We start from the raw sequence: 22,434 nt of genomic DNA on the forward strand, positions 1-22,434 counted from the left end.
ACCCCGCAATAACGATCGCCGCGATGCGCGCCCCCGGGGGCGCGCAGCGGCTCATAATCCTGATCACGTCATATGACGTCCGATCAGGATTATGCAACCACTTTGCCACCGTCAATTGCCTATAGGGCGGGCGGCAAGTGGTTAAGGACTGGTATAGGTGTACAGTATATAGGGTTGTACACATATAATATACTTTCTTTCAAGTATATTATGGTGCACTGCTGACTGCTGTGCTGCTGAGTGCTGACCAATTCTGCAGTCTTTTATCAGTGTAGGGACTGAGCAGGGACAGTCTGTAAATCACTAGCTACTAGGTCCACAAAGGTCCCTTTATAGGTGTACAGTATATAGGGTTGTACACGTATAATATACTTTCTTTCGAATATAGAAAGCATAATATACTTGACTGCTGTGCTGATTGCTGCCCGATTCTGCAGCTGTCTTTTTATCTGTGTAGGGACTGAGGGACAGTTTGGTGTCTCGCTGCTGGTGTCAGTGCTCTCTATCTCGGTGCTGGTGTCAGTGCTCTCTATCTCAGTGCTGGTGTGGTGTCAGTGCTATCTATCTCGGTGCTGGTGTCAGTGCTCTCTATCACGGTGCTGGTGTGGTGTCAGTGCTCTCTATCACGGTGCTGGTGTCAGTGTTCTCTATCTCGGTGCTGGTGTGGTGTCAGTGCTCTCTATCTCGGTGCTGGTGTCAGTGCTCTCTATCTCGGTGCTGGTGTCAGTGCTCTCTATCTCGGTGCTGGTGTCAGTGTTCTCTATCACGGTGTTGGTGTGGTGTCAGTGCTTTCTATCACGGTGCTGGTGTCAGTGCTCTCTATCACGGTGCTGGTGTCAGTGCTCTCTATCACGGTGCTAGTGTCAGTGCTCTCTATCACGGTGCTGGTGTCAGTGCTCTCTATCTCGGTGCTGGTGTCAGTGCTCTCTATCTCGGTGCTGGTGTCAGTGCTCTCTATCTCGGTGCTGGTGTCAGTGCTCAGTCTATATCGCGGTGCTGGTGTCAGTGTTCTATCATGGTGCTGGTGTGGTGTCAGTGCTCTCTATCATGGTGCTGGTGTCAGTGTTCTCTATCTCGGTGCTGGTGTCAGTGCTCTCTATCTCGGTGCTGGTGTCAGTGCTCAGTCTATATCGCGGTGCTGGTGTCAGTGTTCTATCATGGTGCTGGTGTGGTGTCAGTGCTCTCTATCATGGTGCTGGTGTCAGTGTTCTCTATCTCAGTGCTGGTGTCAGTGCTCTCTATCTCGGCGCTGGTGTCAGTGCTCAGTCTATATCGCGGTGCTGGTGTCAGTGTTCTATCTCAGTGATGGTGTCAGTGAGGGAGATAGCAGCGGAGAAGCCAATCAGCAGGCAGTGCCAGCACCATGGCTGAGGATCAGCACTGGACTGGCACCTCCGGACCACCGCAGTGGAGCCCTGCATAGGTGGGGGTAAGGCCCTGGCAGAGGGAGGGGCTCAAGCACAGCTTGGCACACTGGGACACTGGCACAGGACTGCGCTGCCCTGACTGTGGCACTGATCATCTCCTGCACCCCCTTCATAGCCTGCCCTGACCTTGCCTCTCCTCCATGGCCTTCATGCGCTCCTGAGTCCTCAATTGTCAAAATTTCACAGATAAAAAAAGAATGCTTGTCGTTGTCGATCCCAGATTCACTTCATACTTTTGTTATGTCCATGTGGTGGGACTATGTGTGCACAGCTAGTAAGTATTTTGTGGCTGAAAATATGACCTGGAGGTTTTTAAGGTTCGCCTGCCATTAAAGCCAATGGGGTCCGCCGCAAACTTTGCGGTTCGCAAACTTTTGGCCACGTTCGCGGTTCGCGTTCGCGAAACGTCCCGTCAGAAGTTCGTCCATCTCTATACAATAATACACAAATATATACTTTAGGAAGATGTGTATTACTAACAGGTCTTATTAAGTGTGACAAACATAGGGGTATAAATAATTCTATGACAGTGGGCTTGTCTTTAACCACCTCAATACCACCAGGCTCCATTCCTGCCCAGGCCAATTTTCAGCTTTCTGTGCTGTCGCTGTTTAAACGACAATTGCGCGGTCGTGCTACACTATACCCAAACAAATTTTTTTTATAATTTTGTTTCCACAAATAGAGATTTCTTTTGGTGTTATTTGGTGACCTCTACGGGTTTTATTTTTTTCTAAACAAATAAAAAAAGACCGGAAATTTTCGAAGAAAAAAAAAAGTTTTTCTTCGTTGTTATAAAATTTTGTTAAAAAGTATGTTTTCTCCTTCACTGATGAGCTGCACTGACGGGCATCTATAAGGTGGCACCAATGAGATGGTACTTATGGGCACTGACGATGGGAACTGATAGGCAGCACTGATGGGCACTCATAGGCAGCACTGATGGGCACTCATAGGTGGCACTGTTGGGCACTCATAGGTGGCACTGTTGGGTACTGAAAGGCTGCACTGATGGGTACTTATGGGTGGCACTGATAGGCAGCACTGATGGGCATTGATAGGCGGCCCTGATGGACACTCATAGGTGGCCCTGATGGGTACTGAAAGGCTGCACTGATGGGTACTTATGGGTGGCACTGATAGGCAGCACTGATGGGCATTGATAGGCGGCCCTGATGGACACTCATAGGTGGCCCTGATGGGCACTCATAGGCGACACTAATGGGTACTGAAAGGCTGCACTGATGGGTACTTATGGGTGGCACTGATAGGCAGCACTGATGGGCATTGATAGGCGGCCCTGATGGACACTCATAGGTGGCCCTGATGGGCACTCATAGGCGACACTGATGGGTACTGAAAGGCTGCACTGATGGGTACTTATGGGTGGCACTGATAGGCAGCACTGCTGGGCACTGATGTCTGGCATTGATACATTGCACTGATAGGCATCACTGATGGCGCTGGCAGGTATTTTTAATGGGCACTGATTGGGATCTATAGAAAGGAAATCATAGAAAGGAAGGAAGGGCGCAAAGACGGGTACAAACACTGCGTTATGGGACTAATGACAATAAAAGAAAAACAATATATAAGAAGCACATATATAAAAAAAATGCTATATACAGGATATAATGTAATCTGTAATAAAATAGATCAACCTAAAAGGTCCCAGTGTAAAACATTTTAAACATACTGCACTTAGTAGGAGCCCCTTTTTTTGTTTCTCACTGATTGACAGCTGCCTGAGCACTGGTCGGCATATCCCTGGTGGTCTAGGGTGGCATACCTGGTGGTCCTGTGTGGTGGCCATCCCTGGTGGTCCTGGCGGCATCCCTGGTGGTCCTGGGCGGGCATCCACGCGGGTGGGGGGGGGGGGGGCTGCGCTGATAAACAATCAGCAGAGACCCCCACCCCTCATCAGGAGAGCCGCCGATCGTCTCTCCTCTACTCGCGTCTGTCAGATGCGAGTGAGGTAAAGCCAATAAACGGCTCTTCCTGTTTACCTCACTATCAGCCGTGACTGCTACACCGAGACTGGTGTAGAAGTGTGTCAGACAGACACGCCGCACCACAGATCGCCACGCCGCTCGCCCCCGCGGGAGCGCACCGTCAGTTATCCTGAAAGATGTGTGTGTGTGTGGCAATGTGGAAGAAAGAATAACTTGTTGTAAGTCAGGTTGTAGTATTCTTTCACCTCTAGTTTGTAGTAATACTAGGCTGTTGATCGAAACATAAGAACAGAAGGGCACAATCTGTGTGTGGTGAAAAGACAATTGGCAGCTCACATCTAATCGAATCTGTCATCCAGCCTGACGTCCGGACTTTCCAGGCTGCAACATTTTAGAAGAGGCCCCCCCATCCCAGATGCATGAGCTGACCACTCACAGATTACATACAATCGGGGCCATTTCTTCTTCCCATGCGAGTTGCTAATTTAGGCCCCTTTCACACTGGGGGCGCCTTGCAGGCGCTACAGCGCTAAAAATGGTGCCCGCAAAGCCTCCTGAAACAGCCGCTGCTGTGTCTCCAGTGTGAAAACCCCTCGAGGGCTCTCACACTGGAGCGGTGCGCTTGCAGAATGTTAAGGCCCCTTTCACACTGGGGCGGGAGCGATGTCGGCGGTAAAACGGCGCTAATTTTGGCGCCGCTTTACCGTAGTAGTTTGATTTCAATGGGCAGGAGGGGTAAAGGAGCGGTGTATACACCGCTCCTTTACCTCTCCAAAGATGTTGCTTGCAGGAGTTTTTTTAACGTCCTGCAAGCGCACCGCTCCAGTGTGAGAGCCCTCGGGGGTTTCACACTGGAGACAGGGCAACGGCTCTTTCAGGGGTGCTTTGCAGGCGCTATTTTGTAAACGCTATAACTTTTGCGCAAACCAATCAATAATCGCTTATTGCGATTTTTTTTTACCAAAAATATGTAGAAGAATACGTATCGGCCTAAACTGAGGGAAAAAAATGTTTTTTTATATATTTTTGGGGGATATTTATTATAACAAAAAGTAAAAAATAATGTGTTTTTTTCAAAATTGTCGCTCTATTTTTGTTTATAGCGCAAAAAATAAAAACCGCAGGGGTGATCAAATACCACCAAAAGAAAGCTCTATTTGTGGGAAAAAAAGGACGTCAATTTTGTTTGGGAGCCACGTCGCACGACTGCGCAATTGTCAGTTAAAGCGACGCAGTGCCGAATCGCAAAAAGTGGTCTGGTCTTTTGACCAGCAAAATGGTCCGGTCTGCAAGTGGTTAAGTAAGAAAATGTCTAGACTGAGTTCTTCAGGACACCAGCCAGTGTCCCCTTTAATAGACCCACAGTTGACTATAACAAGGCACCAGCGGGGTAGCTAAAGCACAAGGTCCCCAAGATCAGTTCAATACAGAAGGAACGGGAGGGCCCTGCTCATGGAGCTTACAATCTAAAGGGGGGTGGTACAAAAGGTAATGGCTTCCAGGGAATGATCTGACGGAGGGGACTCAAGTATAGTTCTTAGGTGGAGGTGGGGTAGGCTTCCCTGAATAATGACTTTTCAAGGATTTCCTAAAGGTGGACAGGGTAGGAGCTGACCAGACATACTAGGGTAGAGAGAGTTCCAAAGGATGGGAGAGTGTCATGGTTATGCAATAGAGTTCGTCTGCTTACCTGTCTCCATGAGTTCATTTCTAGAGACCAGCCGACCCTCACCTGACTGCTTTTGTAATCCATCCTCTGGCATGGCTCCACCCTAGCTCCTATCAGAGAACTCTATATTAACCTGTGCACTGCTAGCCAGCCCTGCTGATCAACTTTTGTGTGTTAGCTTCCTGTTACCTGCCGTGTGCTCTTCTATTGTTTTCCGTTACCGACTTTGGCATGTCCTTGACTATCCCTGTTTGCCTGTGATCCTGACCTTTTGGCGTGTCCCCGACTTTTCCTGTCTGCTTGTGGCCCCGACCTTGGCTTTGTCCCTCACCATCCCTATCCTCCTGTTGCCAACTGTGGGTGTGAGCGGGGGGACCCTGAGGGTCGCGACCTGGAGCCAGTTGCAGCCAAGTCCATCCTCACCACTTGAGGCTCTGGTGAACACCTGCTGGCTCTTAGACTCCGCGCTCCAGGGAATCTTACGCTCTAACCCCGGTGGGATCCATCTTGGTGTTCTGGCGGCCCTGCCTTCCGATCACCTTGACCCCCGTCCGCAGCAGTCAGCCGTATGGTCCACAACCTTGCGGTGCACTCCTAATCCCTACGGTGTGCATCTGTCACCTGGCCTCAAGGTGACCCGACAGAGAGGCTCTGAAGAAGTCCTGGAGGTGAGCATGGGAGAAGGTAACGAGAGAGCAGGAGGTCCTGGGAGAAGCAGAGAGGACGTTTTGGGAGATATCAGCAGATGAGGTTGGTGATGTAGCTGGGGGTGATGTTGTGGATTGTCTAGTATGTTATGGTTCATATTCAGAATTGTATACGTTGGGCTAGTGACAGCTAGTGGTGGGATTGGCAGAGAGGGGCAGCAGTCACGGATCGGTTAGTAAGGTGTATAAAGCCCCATACACACTATCAGATTTTCTTCTGAGTTTTTCCTTCAGATTTACCAAAACCATGTAGTAGAAGGGCCTGCCTGATTGCACACACATTGAAACTCCTAAGGTTTGACCTCATATTATATGGTTTTGGTAAATCTGAAGGAAAAACTCAGCAGAAAATCTGATAGTGTGTATGGGGCTTTAGTCTGACAGCAGCATACTTATCTAACGTCCCTACCTAGGATGGTACTACATCCATATCTTTTGAAATTAGTCATAGAACTCCACTGGGAAGTGTAATCTTCAGAGGAGAAGTTGGTTTGGTTGATCTTGGCTCCTATATCTGCTCTGTACAGACTCATATTTTCCTTACTAGCATTGTCACAGCAGGAATGTCATTGCACAGACACCGGAGCCTGAGGGTGTGAAGAGGGACATGGAAATTACTAAGAAGAAGAATATTGGATTGTTCCCGTTATGAATTATTCTCTTCCTTACATTTGCATTCCAATTTCTAATTTGCTCACCGCTGACCAGTTTTATTACATTAGACGGCACTTGTATTACATTGGGTAGTGCGTGTATTTCTCAATAAGATTACATACTCCGAGAGAGGCAATAATTATTATTTTAGTTGCAACACCACAGTCAGGACGGCACAACATTTCACAGTAACGACATGGCTTGCGTTCAGGGATTGATCAGGGGACCATGCAAATATCAGAGTGTTACTGCAAGGACTAAATGTTGGGCTGAATTACCACTGACTTTGTTTGTATGGACCAATCGGTAACGTTTAACCCAAGTCAGCTGACAAAAAAATTCACCTTGCAGTGGCCCACTCCCCTTACCCGCACTGCAGGGGTTGAGTTCTTATTTTGTCTAAGGCAGCCTTTCTCAACCTTTTCAATACTGAGGAACCCTTGAAATAGTTTTCCGGTCTCGGGGAACCCCTACTAAAAATTTGAAATCTACAACTAATGATACTTGTGGTCATTGGGAAGAATGGTCCTCACACTTGTGGTCATTGGGAAGAATGGTCCTCACACTTGTGATCATTGGGAAGAATGGTCCTCACACTTGTGGTCATTGGGAAGAATGGTCCTTACACTTGTGGTCATTGGGAAGAATGGTCCTTACACTTGTGGTCATTGGGAAGAATGGTCCTTACACTTGTGGTCATTGGGAAGAATGGTCCTCACACTTGTGGTCATTGGGAAGAATGGTCCTTACACTTGTGGTCATTGGGAAGAATGGTCCTCACACTTGTGGTCATTGGGAAGAATGGTCCTCACACTTGTGGTCATTGGGAAGAATGGTCCTCACACTTGTGGTCATTGGGAAGAATGGTCCTTACACTTGTGGTCATTGGGAAGAATGGTCCTTACACTTGTGGTCATTGGGAAGAATAGTCCTTACACTTGTGGTCATTGGGAAGAATGGTCCTTACACTTGTGGTCAGTGGGAAGAATTACCTCCTTACAGATAGCTAAAAAGATCAATGGTGTCGGTGGGAACTTATCCAAGAGGCAGAAATTGCCCAATGCTGAAGGAACCCCTACAACCTCTGGAGGAACCCTAGGGTTCCACGGAACAATGGTTGAGAATCACTGGTCTAAGGGGTGATAAATATTGTCACTTACCTCACTCATGCCGACTTCTTTTCCCACTGTATGACTGGTCTTCTTTGCCGCTCAACCAGTGGTGGTCCTGCATTGTACATCTCGGGGAGTGATGGGCCCCATTCACACCTGTGAGTGTTTTGTAGCTCAACGCCAAAAGACGCTCAACAATTAAAATCCCATAGTTTTAAAAGGTGTCTGTTAACACCTGATTGGTCGGGTTGTAAGTAGGGGATTGCGATTGGCTAGTAGGCATGTGCAATTCATTTAGTTCCGAATTCGTTTTTTTTTTTTTAACAAATTTCGACAAATTCGTTCATTTCGGAAATATCTGAATTTGTAAGCTTCCCAATATTCGAGTTTTCTAATTTATGAAAATCCGAAAATTAGAATTTTTGCAAATTAGAAATTTAGCAAATTTGAATGAAAATCTGAAAATTCAAAAGAACAAAAATCCGGAAATAAGAACGAAAATCCGAAAACTCAAAGACCTGAAAAATTTGAAAATCTGAAATAACGAACTAATAATAACTTAACTATTACTAATTATTCAATTATAGTTATTGGAATTGCCTTTCAAATTTGACTGTTAGTGAATGTAACTAATATGAATTTATCCGAAGTTATGAATTATCTGAAATAGTCATCTGAAATAATGAATGCCGTATCTAAACGAATGTAACCAATTAATAATAATAAATATCGGTTAAAATATTATTGCTATATATGTATTTGAAGATTTGACATATGATTAATAACGGCTGCTTTTTTAAAGATATTGGTTGTTTTTTCATTGAGCGCTAGGATCAGTATATATATATATATATCTTTTTATTATATTATTGATATTTGTATTATAAATAACAATAATAATGATTCTAAAAACGTTTTATTATTATTATTTGTTATTCATTCCGTTCAATTTGTTTAGATGCGGCATTCGTTATTTATGATAATTAGTAACTTCAGATAAATAACAGCCAAATTTGAAAGGAAATTCTAATACCTATTATTTAATCATTTGTTATTATTAGTTAGTTATTTCAAATTTTTTTATTTTTTTTCAAATTTTCGGATTTTGACATTTTTGGATTTTCAAATTCCAATTTTCCGAATTTTCAAATTTTCATAACATTACGAACTTTCAAATTTCAGAATTTTCACATTTTTGAATTTCCGGAAAAAAACAAACACATGAAACGAAAACTAACACATTTTTCGGCAGTGCACATGTCTACTGGCTAGCTGTTGGTGCCAAGAGCACAAGTCCCTACCCAGCTCCTCTCCTTGCTAGGACAGTGACCTTCTTGCTGAGAGTGTTAGCTCCACCATCTAGTGCCCCACTTCATGCCAGAGGCTTCCTCCCGACATTCCCAGCTGTTAACCTTAATATCCCCAAAGGAAGGAATTTCCACACCTAGAACAGGGTTGCTGCACTTTACTGGTGGTACTTGGAAAATGAAACAAGCTGTCGAATCACACCGATATACTATCTGGGGTCACTTGATAGTACATTGTCAATCCCATTTAATGGACGGCCTGTAGTAGTCACATGTGAAAGCATCGTGAAGCCATTAAAGTAAACCATATCCCCTCAAAAAGTCTCTCTCCACCCGAGATCATTAGTACTCACTGGATAGGATCTCTGTCGTCACCTTCTTCATAGGTACACCTCTCCCAGGGGGATAGCCTCACCCAGGGAACTCCTGACCAGGCCTGAAAGGCAGGGGCGGACTGACCATTCGGGCACTCGGGGAATACTGACCGAGGGCCCCATGCCACTAAGGGGCCCCATCAGGGTTGCCAGCCTCAATAAAACCAGGGACAGTATGTAAAAATCTGTGTTTTAAAAAAAAAAAATCCCAAGATTATAGCTGCCCCGCCTCTCCAGTACCTTTTCAGTGTGTGTATACTATGTGTGTATACAGTGTGGCCCCATAATCTATTGCCTGGGGGTCCCATTACCTCCTATTGCCTGGGAGCCCCATAATCTCCTATTTCCCAGGGGCCGCATAATCTTTTCCTATTGCCCCCGGGGGCCCCATAATCTCCTATAGCCGGGGGCCCCATGAGTTGTCAGTCCGCCCCTGCTGAAAGGCCTTTAGCAACCTGCCCTAGTACCCATCTCTATAAGGGTAAGAAAGTCCACAGCCGGCTTTCCTGGGTGCAGATTTACCTCTCCCCAGCCTCCAGCCCTATCCAGCGCCTCCGCTTGCTGGCTACATCTGCAAAGATGAGGGACGTTTGGCTCTCATGTCCCAACTGCACAAGGGCTCCTTTCAACCTGGTTTATATGTGGACATGACTCACCCATGACATCACTACAGGAGGGCTTTGACCAGGCCTTTTTTTCGGCGGGAACGTGGGGGAACTCAGCACTGAATGCATGTACTGGCAAGGGGTGCTAGAGGGTTTATTTCTGCTGTCTGCTGGGGTATCTATTGTCGCTGGTGGGGGAATCTGTTTTTGTATGGGGGTCTATTGTTGCTGGGTAAGTCTACTGTTTCTGGTGGGGGGGGTCTTACCTTGCAGAAGGGTCAATTGTTGTTGGGTTGGATCTGCTTTTGAGGGAGAGGTCTATTGTTGCTGGCTGCTGAAGGGTCTATTGTCTCTGGGGTGGTACTTTGTTGTGGAGGGGGGCCATTATTGCTGGGGGAAAGTCTTTTGTTGTGTGGGGGATCTGTTGTTGCTGGGGGGTCCTTTGTTTCTGGAGTGGAGTCTATTGTTTCTGGGGTGGGGTCTATTGGTTCTGGGGTGGGGTCTATTGGTTCTGGGGTGGGCACAAAATACTTGGTTCTGTATTCTCTGAAAGGTGCTATACTAGGAGATGGGTAGGGGGTGAAATCAAGGGATGATGCTCAGAGACGGGTAGGGGGCGGAGACGAAGGGTAACTCGGAAGAGTGGAGTTCCTGCACCTATCCTCTGAGGAAAAAAAGCCCTGGCTCTGACTAAAAGGGGCCTAGCACCTGATGAAACTATCTTCTGTAACCAGGTAGTATTCTGGCATAGAGCCACCTAGTGGCAGACTAGCCAACTGCACCCGCCTACAAGGTGCTTTTGCTCAAACAAGTAAAAAGTTTCTTTTCAGGTAAATTTGAATGACTGAAAAAAATGTACAAAAACGCTTGTTACATATGCATTTTTAAGGTGCGCTCCCATCAGTGTTGCTGACCGCCCGTTAATTTATGGGCAGCCTGTAAATTTTAACCCATTTTCGGGCTGCCCGTAAATGTCCGTTATGGGCAGCGGTGCCCGTAAAAAATATGGCTGCGGGCCGACTGTGCAACTGCGCATGCACCCTCCCGGAGCCTGGCTGTCTCGGGAAAGCTGGTATGCGATCTGCCTTTTTCGGGCGGGCAGGTGCATGCGCAGTGATGTACGAAAGCCACACCTTACTAATAAAACTCTTGGGTTCAGGCAAGGAAGAGGTTAAAGTGGCAGAGACGAAAAAAAGGCCTTTTATTATGGTATTAGGAGATGCTGCTAACCAGGGCAAAGTGCAAAGTAGTAATGGCAGATTGTGCATCTCTGGCAGAGGAAGAGCTAAGCCAGCTGTCCAAGACTGTGGCAGTATCTCACAAAAGTAAGTACACCCCTCACATTTGTGTAAATCTTTTCTTCTATCTTTTCATGTGACAACACTGAAGAAATGACACTTGTCTACAATGTAAAGTAGTGAGTGTACAGCTTGTATAACAGTGTAAATTTCCCGTCCCCTCAAAATAACTCAACACACAGCCATTAATGTCTAAACCACTGGCAACAAAAGTCAGTACACCCCATAAGTGAAAATCTCCAAATTGGGCCCAATTAGCCATTTTCCCTCCCCCGGTGTCATGTGACTCGTTAGTGTTACAAGGTCTCAAGTGTGAATGGGGAGCAGGTGTGTTACATTTGGTGTTATCACTCTCACTCTCTCATACTGGTCACTGGAAGTTCAGCATGGCACCTCATGTGTATCCAAAAACTGTCAATGACAATCAACACTGCGCTATCCCCAAAAAACTATAAACAAAAAGAAGCTGCTAACACGATCACAAGGATATAAAACAGTGAACAGAATTCCAAATGTTAAGTTATAGTGTAGCGCTATAAAAAAGAAAAGTAACCTGTTTATAACTACTTAGTGATATAACAATATTATATAAGTGTCAAAATTAAATGACATTCAATGATGCTTCTCAGACTGCACCACACTTGCATAGATTCGTGAAAAAAATATAGTGAATGTGAAAAAGTCCAAAAAAATCAATAAATGATATACAAAAAAAGTCTATTATTCGATTTAAATTAAATCCAATCCACACGTGAGAGGGAAAGAACCATCCACCTTCTTCTTATGAAGACCACATGCAGGCACCCTGTGGCATTTCCATCACCAAATAGGATGTAAGCTTACCAAATTGAATGGATCCAAACGAATATACATTCGAAGGATCAATCAGGCTTTTAAACACACTTGTATAGAGCTATCCAACATAAAAGACTCTCCAGGGAATTTTCAACCAGGTACTCAAACGATGGAAAAATCTTCCGCTTTAAACTCCAACGCACATTGTAGAACTCATACAGAAAGAAAATGAGGGCCACAATAGTGTAAATCCGTTTAAAAATTTTTTTTTAATAAAATAAGTAATGAACTTACATGTATCCAATGAATTAAGCGCTTATATCATATAAAAATAGATCTGCAGTAGGAGTCCCGACGCGTTTCGTCCTCAAAAGACCCCAGATGACGTCTTTTGAGGACGAAACGCGTCGGGACTCCTACTGCAGCTCTATTTTTATATGATATAAGCGCTTAATTCATTGGATACATGTAAGTTCATTACTTATTTTATTAAAAAATTTTTTTTTAACGGATTTACACTATTGTGGCCCTCATTTTCTTTCTGTATGAGTTCTACAATGTGCGTTGGAGTTTAAAGCGGAAGATTTTCCCATCGTTTGAGTACCTGGTTGAAAATTCCCTGGAGAGTCTTTTATGTTGGATAGCTCTATACAAGAGTGTTTAAAAGCCTGATTGATCCTTCGAATGTATATTCGTTTGGATCCATTCAATTTGGTAAGCTTACATCCTATTTGGTGATGGAAATGCCACAGGGTGCCTGCATGTGGTCTTCATAAGAAGAAGGTGGATGGTTCTTTCCCTCTCACGTGTGGATTGGATTTAATTTAAATCGAATAATAGACTTTTTTTGTATATCATTTATTGATTTTTTTGGACTTTTTCACATTCACTATATTTTTTTCACGAATCTATGCAAGTGTGGTGCAGTCTGAGAAGCATCATTGAATGTCATTTAATTTTGACACTTATATAATATTGTTATATCACTAAGTAGTTATAAACAGGTTACTTTTCTTTTTTATAGCGCTACACTATAACTTAACATATGGCACCTCATGGCAAAGAACTCTCTGAGGATCTGAAAAAAAAAGAATTGTTGCTCTACATAAAGATGGTCTAGGCTATAAGAAGATTGCCAAGACCCTGAAACTGAGCTGCAGCACGATGGCCAAGACCATACAGCGGTATAACAGGACGGGTTCCACTCAGAACAGGCCTCGCCATGGTCCACCAAAGAAGTTGAGGTCACGTGCTCAGCGTCATATCCAGAGGTTGTCTTTGGGAAATAGACGTATGAGTGCTGCCAGCATTGCTGCAGAGGTTGTAGGGGTGGGGGGGGGGGGTCAGCCTGTCAGTGCTCAAACCATACGCCACACACTGCATCAAATTGGTCTGCATGGCTGTCATCCCAGAAGGAAGCCTCTTCTAAAGATGATGCACAAGAAAGACCACAAACAGTTTGCTGAAGACAAGCAGACTAAAGACATGAATTACATGGATGTCCTGTGGTCTGATGAGACCAAGATAAACGTATTTGGTGTCAGATGGTGACAAGCGTGTGTGGAGACAACCAGGTGAGGAGGACAAAGACAAGTGTGTCTTGTCTACAGTCAGGCATGGTGGTGGGAGCGTCATGGTCTGGGGCTACATGAGTGCTGCCAGCATTGGGGGGCTACAGATCATTGAGGGAGCCATGAATGCCAACATGTACTGTGACATACTGAAGCAGAGCATGACCCCCTCCGTTCAGAGACTGGGCCGCAGGGTAGTATTCCAACATGATAAACACACCTTCAAGACGTCCACTGCCTTGCTAAAGAAGCTGAGGGTAAAGGTGATGGACTGGCCAAGCATGTCTCCAGACCTAAACCCAATTGATCATCTGTGGGACATCCTCAAATGGAAGGTAGAGGAGCGTAAGGTCTTCAACATCCACCAGCTCCGTGATGTCGTCATGGAGGAGGGGAAGAGGACTCCAGTGGTGACCGGTGAAGCTCTGGTGACCTCCATGCCCAATAGGATTCAGGCAGTGCTGGAAAATAATGGTGGCCACACAAAATATTTACCCTTTGGGCCCAATTTGGCCATTTTCACTTAGGGGTGTACTGACTTTTGTTGCCAGTGGTTTAGACATTATTGGCTGTGTGTTGAGTTATTTTGAGGGGACAGAAAATTGACACTGTTATACAAGCTGTACACTCACTACTTTACATTGTAGCCAAGTGTCATTTCTTCAGTGTTATCACATGAAGAAAATACTTACAAAAATGTGAGGGGTGTACTAACTTTCGACACAGATTTGTATATTTATTATATCCACCTCCTCTAACCATCTCCTGTATCATGTCCTCATCCGCTAACCATCTCCTGTATCATGTCGGCATCCGCTAACCATCTCCTGTATCATGTCGGCATCCTCTAACCATCTCCGGTATCATGTACGCATCCTCTAACCATCTCCTGTATCATGTCCTCATCCTCTAACCATCTCCTGTATCATGTCCGCATCCTCTAACCATCTCCTGTATCATGTCCGCATCCTCTAACCATCTCCTGTATCATGTTCGCATCCTCTAACCATCTCCTGTATCATGTCCGCATCCTCTAACCATCTCCTGTATCATGTCCGCATCCTCTAACCATCTCCTGTATCATGTCCGCATCCTCTAACCATCTCCTGTTTCATGTCCGCATCCTCTAACCATCTCCTCTATCATGTCCGCATCCTCTAACCATCTCCTGTATCATGCCCGCATCCTCTAACCATCTCCTGTATCATGTCCGCATCCGCTAACCATCTCCTGTATCATGTCCTCATCCTCTAACCATCTCCTGTATCATGTCCGCATCCGCTAACCATCTCCTGTATCATGTCCGCATCCTCTAACCATCTCCTGTATCATGTCCGCATCCTCTAACCATCTCCTGTATCATGTCCGCATCCTCTAACCATCTCCTGTATCATGTCCGCATCCTCTAAACATCTCCTGTATCATGTCCGCATCCTCTAACCATCTCCTGTATCATGTCCGCATCCTCTAGCCATCTCCTGTATCATGTCCGCATCCTCTAACCATCTCCTGTATCATGCCCGCATCCTCTAACCATCTCCTGTATCATGTCCGCATCCGCTAACCATCTCCTGTATCATGTCCTCATCCTCTAACCATCTCCTGTATCATGTCCGCATCCGCTAACCATCTCCTGTATCATGTCCGCATCCTCTAACCATCTCCTGTATCATGTCCGCATCCTCTAACCATCTCCTGTATCATGTCCGCATCCTCTAAACATCTCCTGTATCATGTCCGCATCCTCTAACCATCTCCTGTATCATGTCCGCATCCTCTAACCATCTCCTGTATCATGTTCGCATCCGCTAACCATCTCTTGTATCATGTCCTCATGCTCTAACCATCTCCTGTATCATGTCCGCATCCTCTAGCCATCTCCTGTATCATGTCCGCATCCTCTAACCATCTCCTGTATCATGTCCGCATCCTCTAACCATCTCTTGTATCATGTCCTCATGCTCTAACCATCTCCTGTATCATGTCCGCATCCTCTAACCATCTCCTGTATCATTTCCGCATCCTCTAACCATCTCCTGTATCATGTCCGCATCCGCTAACCATCTTCTGTATCATGTCCGCATCCGCTAACCATCTCCTGTATCATGTCCGCATCCTCTAACCATCTCCTGTATCATGTCCGCATCCTCTAACCATCTCCTGTATCATGTCCGCATCCTCTAACCATCTCTTGTATCATGTCCTCATGCTCTAACCATCTCCTGTATCATGTCCGCATCCTCTAACCATCTCCTGTATCATTTCCGCATCCTCTAACCATCTCCTGTATCATGTCCGCATCCGCTAACCATCTCCTGTATCATGTCCACATCCTCTAACCATCTCCTCTATCATGTCCGCATCCTCTAACCATCTCCTGTATCATGTCCGCATCCTCTAACCATCTCCTGTATCATGTCCGCATCCGCTAACCATCTCCTTATATTGTTTAGCACTGAAAACAGCCATTTTAGGTACTTTTTTGCAGTGTCAGTAAAAAACGTGGCTCTGTAAGTAGACTTCATGATTTTTTGCCAGAATAAAATTGGTGCTTAAAGTATTAAAAGTATTAAAAGTTGTAAATTTTGGCGTCCTGTCAGTATATTTCACTTCAGGGGCAACACTGGCTCCCATAATAAAAGCGTACGGGCCCAAAACACATGATCTTTGCTGATAGAAGCTCCTGTATGGCACATTGTTCCTAAAACATGCAAACAAGCCTAAAAATGCCAGAAAATCCTGACACTAAGGTATGAATGGAGTGGAATAGGGCTTTTACCCTGCATTGTACATGGAGGAGGAACTCATGGGACTGTGCCTAAGGCAGTCCTTGACCTGTGAATGGAGAAAGATAAATATTACACCTGGCACCCCGGAATAAACAGGCATTTAACCATTGTAGTGCAGGGTTCTTGGGGGGACGGGATGAATGTTGGACCAATTGCAGTGTCTAATTCCTGGAATTCAGTTTTTTCAAATGTTTTTAAAAATAGAGTAATTTTTCTTTTGGTATTCAACTTTTCCCCTTTTCTTTTATTGCAGGACACAATGGCCTAGTAGCGGTGAGTTTTAATCCTCAAGTGCTTTGATTTTAGCTTAATCGGGTGTTGAGCTGCTTATACATGACGGATTGGCTGTAGGACATGCAGGGAACTATTTGCTGACAACATTAAAAGTAATGTATGGAATAATTATTACACAAGAATCTGATAAATCATTCACAGTATGTACACAGTAATTCATTCCCTCTGTACACTGACTCCTTAAATTACTGTAAAACCTGGATCATCCACTAGTACAACGATTAAAAAATGTTCTTCTGAAAGGTCATCCCTAAATTGTTATCCTTATCTAGGTTCAATTTCTGTTCAATAAATGGCTCCTGCCAAGCTGTCTAGCTGCAAATAGGAACAGACCAGTCTGGAGGACAGATTTGTCCCCCCTTTTAACACCCATTATATGGGATACCATGGCCTGTACCCCTTTAACGCCCATTATATGGGATACCATGGCCTGTACTCCTTTAACGCCCATTATATGGGATACCATGGCCTGTACTCCTTTAGCACCCATTATATGGGATACCATGGCCTGTACCCCTTTAGCAACCATTATATGGGATACCATGGCCTGTACTCCTTTAAGAACCATTATATGGGATACCACGGCCTGACCCCCATTAACATCCATTACTTGGGATACCATGACCTGCTTCCTCATTATCACCCATTTCATGGGATACCATGACCTGTACCTCATTAAAATTAATTACATGGGATATCATGGCATGCTCCCCCCCCCCCCCAGTAATACCCATTAAATGGGATGCCATGGCCAGCTTCCCCCATTAATACCCTTTATATGGGATACCATAGCCTGCTCCCCCATTAACACTCATTACATGGGATGCCATGGATTTCCCCCCCCCCATTAACACCCATTATATGGGACACCATGACCTGCCCCCCATTAACACCTATTATATGGGATACAATGGCCTGACCCCCAATAACATCCATTACTTGGGATAGCATAGACTGTCCCCCATTAACACCTGTTACATGGGATACCATGAACTCCCCCCCCCCATTAACACCTATTACATGGGATACCGTTGCCTGACCCCAATTAGCATCCATTACATGGGATATCATGGCCTGCTCCCCCATTATCACCCATTATATGAGATGCCATGACCTACCCCCCCATTAACATTAATTACATGGGATATCATGGCCTGCTCCCCCCCAGTAATACCCATTAAATGGGATGCCATGGCCTGCTTCCCCCGTTAATACCCTTTATATGGGATACCATATAAGGCTCCCCCATTAACACTCACTACATAGGATACCATGGCTTGTCCCCCCATTAACACCCATTATATGGGATACAATGGCCTGACCCCCAATAACATCCATTACTTGGGATAGCATGGGCTGTCCCCCATTAACACCAATTACATGGGATACCATGGCCTGACCCCAATTAGCATCCATTACATGGGATATCATGGCCTGACCCCAATTATCATCCATTACATGAGATGCCATGGCCTGTGAATGAATGAATGAATGAAATACTTGTATAGCGCACAATGCGAACTGAATCGCCTCTAACGTTAATTGCATGGTATATCATGGCCTACTCCCCCAATAATACCCATTACATGAGATACTATGGCCTGCTTCCCCCCATTAACACTCATTACATGGGATATCATGGCTTATCCATGCATTAACATGTATTATATGGTATAGGATGGCTTGCCACCCCATTAACACTCATTATAAGGGGCATCATGGACTGTCCCCTAATTAATGGCCATTATTTGGATCACCATGGCCTGCTTCCTCAATAACACCCATTAGATGGGATGCCATACAGGTGCTGTACATAGCTTCCTGAAAACATCAAAGCACCCTGCTTCAGTACTTCTCTCACGAGCCTTCAGTCTTGATGCAAAGAGTGGGGGGAGTTATGCAAATATCAAAATGCCTTGATGGGTAGATGTCAGTCTGGAGGAGTAGGCGTTCCTAGGCAGGCTGAATTTGAATATATAATGCTGAACCTCATAGTTACATAGTTAATCAGGTTGAAAAAAGACACAAGTCCATCTAGTTCAACCATAAAAATAAATAAATAAAAAATATTATACAATCCCATATACACAATTCTATACCCACAGTTGATCCAGAGGAAGGCGAAAAACCCCAGCAGAGCATGATCCAATTTACTACAGCAGGGGAAAAAATTCCTTCCTGATCCCAGAAAGGCAATCAAATTTTCCCCGGATCAACTTTACCTATAAATGTCAGTACCCAGTTATATTCTGTACATTTAGGAAATAATCCAGGCCTTTCTTATAGCAATCCACTGAGCTGGCCGGATCCACCTCTGCAAGGAGTCTATTCCACATTTTCACAGCTCTTAGGCCGCGTACACACACGGGGACTGTTCGCCCAACTTTGTCCGTCAAACAGTTTCGGCAAACAGTCCGCTCAAAATTAGCATGGACGGACATGGCCACACACGACGGACGAACAGTTTGCTGAAACTGTGCGCGATGACGTGAACGGCACGTACGACGGGACGAAAAATACGACGTCCTATACACTGCATTATAACTTTCGGCGTGTAAATCCTTTCTGAGCATGCGCGGAACTTAGTTTGACGAACAAGCCTACACACGAGGGGACTGTTCGCTGAAACAAAGTTTCAGCGGACAGTTTTTCGGAATTTCCGAAAAACCTTGTTCAGCGGACTGTTCGCTGAAACTGTCCGCTGAAAGCCCACACACGAGCGGACTGTCCGCCAAAAAACTGTTCAGCGGACAAAGTTGGGCGAACAGTCCCCGCGTGTGTACGCGGCCTTACTGTGAAGAAATCTTTCCATATTTGGAAACAAAATCTCTTTTCATCTAGACGTAAAGAGTCCCCCTTGTCCTCTTTGTTGACCGTGAAGTGAATAACTCGACACCAAGTTCACTATATGGACCCCTTATATATTTGTACATGGTGATCATATCCCACCTTAATCTCCTCTTATCAAGAGTGGATAAAGTCAGTTCCTCTAATCTTTCCTCATAGCTGAGCTCCTCCATGCCTCTTATCAGTTTGGTTGCCCTTCTCTGCACTTTCTCCAGTTCCCCGATATCCTTTTTGAGAACTGGAGCCCAAAACTGAACTGCATATTCCAGATGAGGTCTTACTAATGATTTGTACAGATGATATCTCCCTCTCTGGAGCCCATACCTCTCCTATACAGGAAAGGACTTTGCTCACTTTGGAAACCGCATCTTGGCATTGCATGTTATTATTGAGCTTATGATCTACCAAAACCCCCAGATCCTTCTTCACTATGGATCCCCCCAGATCCTTCTCCACTATGGATCCCCCCAGATCCTTCTCCACTATGGATCCCCCCAGATCCTTCTCCACTATGGATCCCCCAGATCCTTCTCCACTATGGATCCCCCCAGATCCTTCTCCACTATGGATCCCCCCCAGATCCTTCTCCACTATGGATCCCCCCCAGATCCTTCTCCACTATGGATCCCCCCAGATCCTTCTCCACTATGGATCCCCCCCAGATCCTTCTCCACTATGGATCCCCCCCAGATCCTTCTCCACTATGGATCCCCCCCAGATCCTTCTCCACTATGGATCCCCCCCAGATCCTTCTCCACTATGGATCCCCCCAGATCCTTCTCCACTATGGATCCCCCCCAGATCCTTCTCCACTATGGATCCCCCCCCAGATCCTTCTCCACTATGGATCCCCCCCAGATCCTTCTCCACTATGGATCCCCCCCAGATCCTTCTCCACTATGGATCCTCCCAGATCCTTCTCCATTATGGATCCCCCCCAGATCCTTCTCCACTATGGATCCTCCCAGATCCTTCTCCATTATGGATCCCCCCCATTGTACTCCCCCTAGAATGTATGATGTATATTCTTAGCCCCCCAAGTGCATAACTTTACATTTCTCAACATTAAACCTCATGTGCCACATAGTCGCCCAATTAGACAGAACATTGAGGTTGGCTTGTAAATTGGAGACATCCTGTAAGGAGGTTATTCCACTGCATAGCTCGGTGTCATCTGCAAAGACAGACATGTTACCCAATATCATTTATAAAGATCTTAAAAAGTAAGGGTCCCAGCACTGAACCTTGGGGTACACCACTGATAACCTTACACCATTCAGAGTAAGAATGATTAACCACTACTCTCTGAATTCTGTCTTTTAGCCAGTTTTCTTTCTATTTCCAAACCTGTAGACTTTACCTTACACATGAGCCGTGTGTGCGGAACTGTATCGAACGCTTTTGCAAAATCCAAGTATACCACGTCCACCGCCACCCTTCTGTCCAAGTATACCACAGCCACTCCTCTGTCCAAGTATACCACGTCCACCGCCACCCCTCTGTCCAAGTATACCACGTCCACCACCACCCCTCTGTCCAAGTATACCACGTCCACAGCCACTCCTCTGTCCAAGTATACCACGTCCACCGCCACCCCTCTGTCCAAGTATACCACGTCCACCGCCACCCCTCTGTCCAAGTATACCATGTCCACCGCCACCCCTCTGTCCAAGTATACCATGTCCACCGTCACCCCTCTGTCCAAGTATACCACGTCCACCACCACCCCTCTTTCCAAGTATACCACGTCCACCACCACCCCTCTGTCCAAGTATACCACGTCCACCGCCACCCCTCTGTCCAAGTATACCACGTCCACCGCTACCCCTCTGTCCAAGTATACCACATCCACAGCCACCCCTCTGTCCAAGTATAACACGTCCACCGCCACCCCTCTGTCCAAGTATACCACATCCACAGCCACCCCTCTGTCCAAGTATAACACGTCCACCGTCACCCCTCTGTCCAAGTATACCACGTCCACCGTCACCCCTCTGTCCAAGTATACCACGTCCACCACCACTCCTCTATCCAAGTATACCACGTCCACCACCACTCCTCTGTCCAAGTATACCACGTCCACCACCACTCCTCTGTCCAAGTATACCACGTCCACCACCACCCCTGTCCAAGTATACCACGTCCACCACCACCCCTCTGTCCAAGTATATCACGTCCACCGTCACTCCTCTGTCCAAGTATACCACGTCCAACATTACCCCTCTGTCCAAGTATACCACGTCCACCACCACCCCTCTGTCCAAGTATACCACGTCCACCGTCACCCCTCTGTCCAACTATACCACGTCCACCGTCACCCCTCTGTCCAACTATACCACGTCCACCGTCACCCCTCTGTCCAACTATAACACGTCCACCACCACCCCTCTGTCCAAGTATACCACGTCCACCGTCACTCCTCTGTCCAAGTATACCACGTCCACCACCACTCCTCTGTCCAAGTATACCACGTCAACCGTCACTCCTCTGTCCAAGTATAGCACGTCAACCATCACCCCTCTGTCCAAGTATACCACGTCCACCACCACCCCTCTGTCCATGTATACAATGTCCACCGTCACCCCTCTGTCCAACTATAACACGTCCACCACCACCCCTCTGTCCAAGTATACCATGTCCACCACCACCCCTCTGTCCAAGTATACCACGTCCACCGCCACCCCTCTGTCCAAGTATACCACGTCCACCGCCACCCCTCTGTCCAAGTATACCACGTCCACAGCCACTCCTCTGTCCAAGTATACCACATCCACCGTCACCCCTCTGTCCAAGTATACCACATCCACCGTCACCCCTCTGTCCAACTATAACACGTCCACCACCACCCCTCTGTCCAAGTATACCATGTCCACCACCACCCCTCTGTCCAAGTATACCACGTCCACCGTCACCCCTCTGTCCAAGTATACCACGTCCACCGTCACCCCTCTGTCCAAGTATACCACGTCCACCACCACTCCTCTGTCCAAGTATACCATGTCCACCACCACTCCTCTGTCCAAGTATACCACG

General features: G+C 46.1%; 1 protein-coding gene across 1 annotated transcript in view; it reads left to right on the forward strand.

Moving 5' to 3' along the window:
- PYROXD2 (pyridine nucleotide-disulphide oxidoreductase domain 2) overlaps positions 1-22,434 on the forward strand; it is a 168,423-nt gene that overhangs the window by 15,676 nt on the left and 130,313 nt on the right. Inside the window, exon 2 of the mRNA XM_077455708.1 lies at positions 16,514-16,533. Coding sequence (XP_077311834.1) covers positions 16,514-16,533 — 20 coding nt within the window. The remainder of the gene's footprint in view (positions 1-16,513; positions 16,534-22,434) is intronic.

This window comes from Lithobates pipiens, unplaced genomic scaffold (genome assembly GCF_037356315.1).
Source record: "Lithobates pipiens isolate NorthernLeopardFrog02 unplaced genomic scaffold, aLitPip1_a1.2 Scaffold_25, whole genome shotgun sequence".
NCBI classification, from domain to species: domain Eukaryota; kingdom Metazoa; phylum Chordata; class Amphibia; order Anura; family Ranidae; genus Lithobates; species Lithobates pipiens.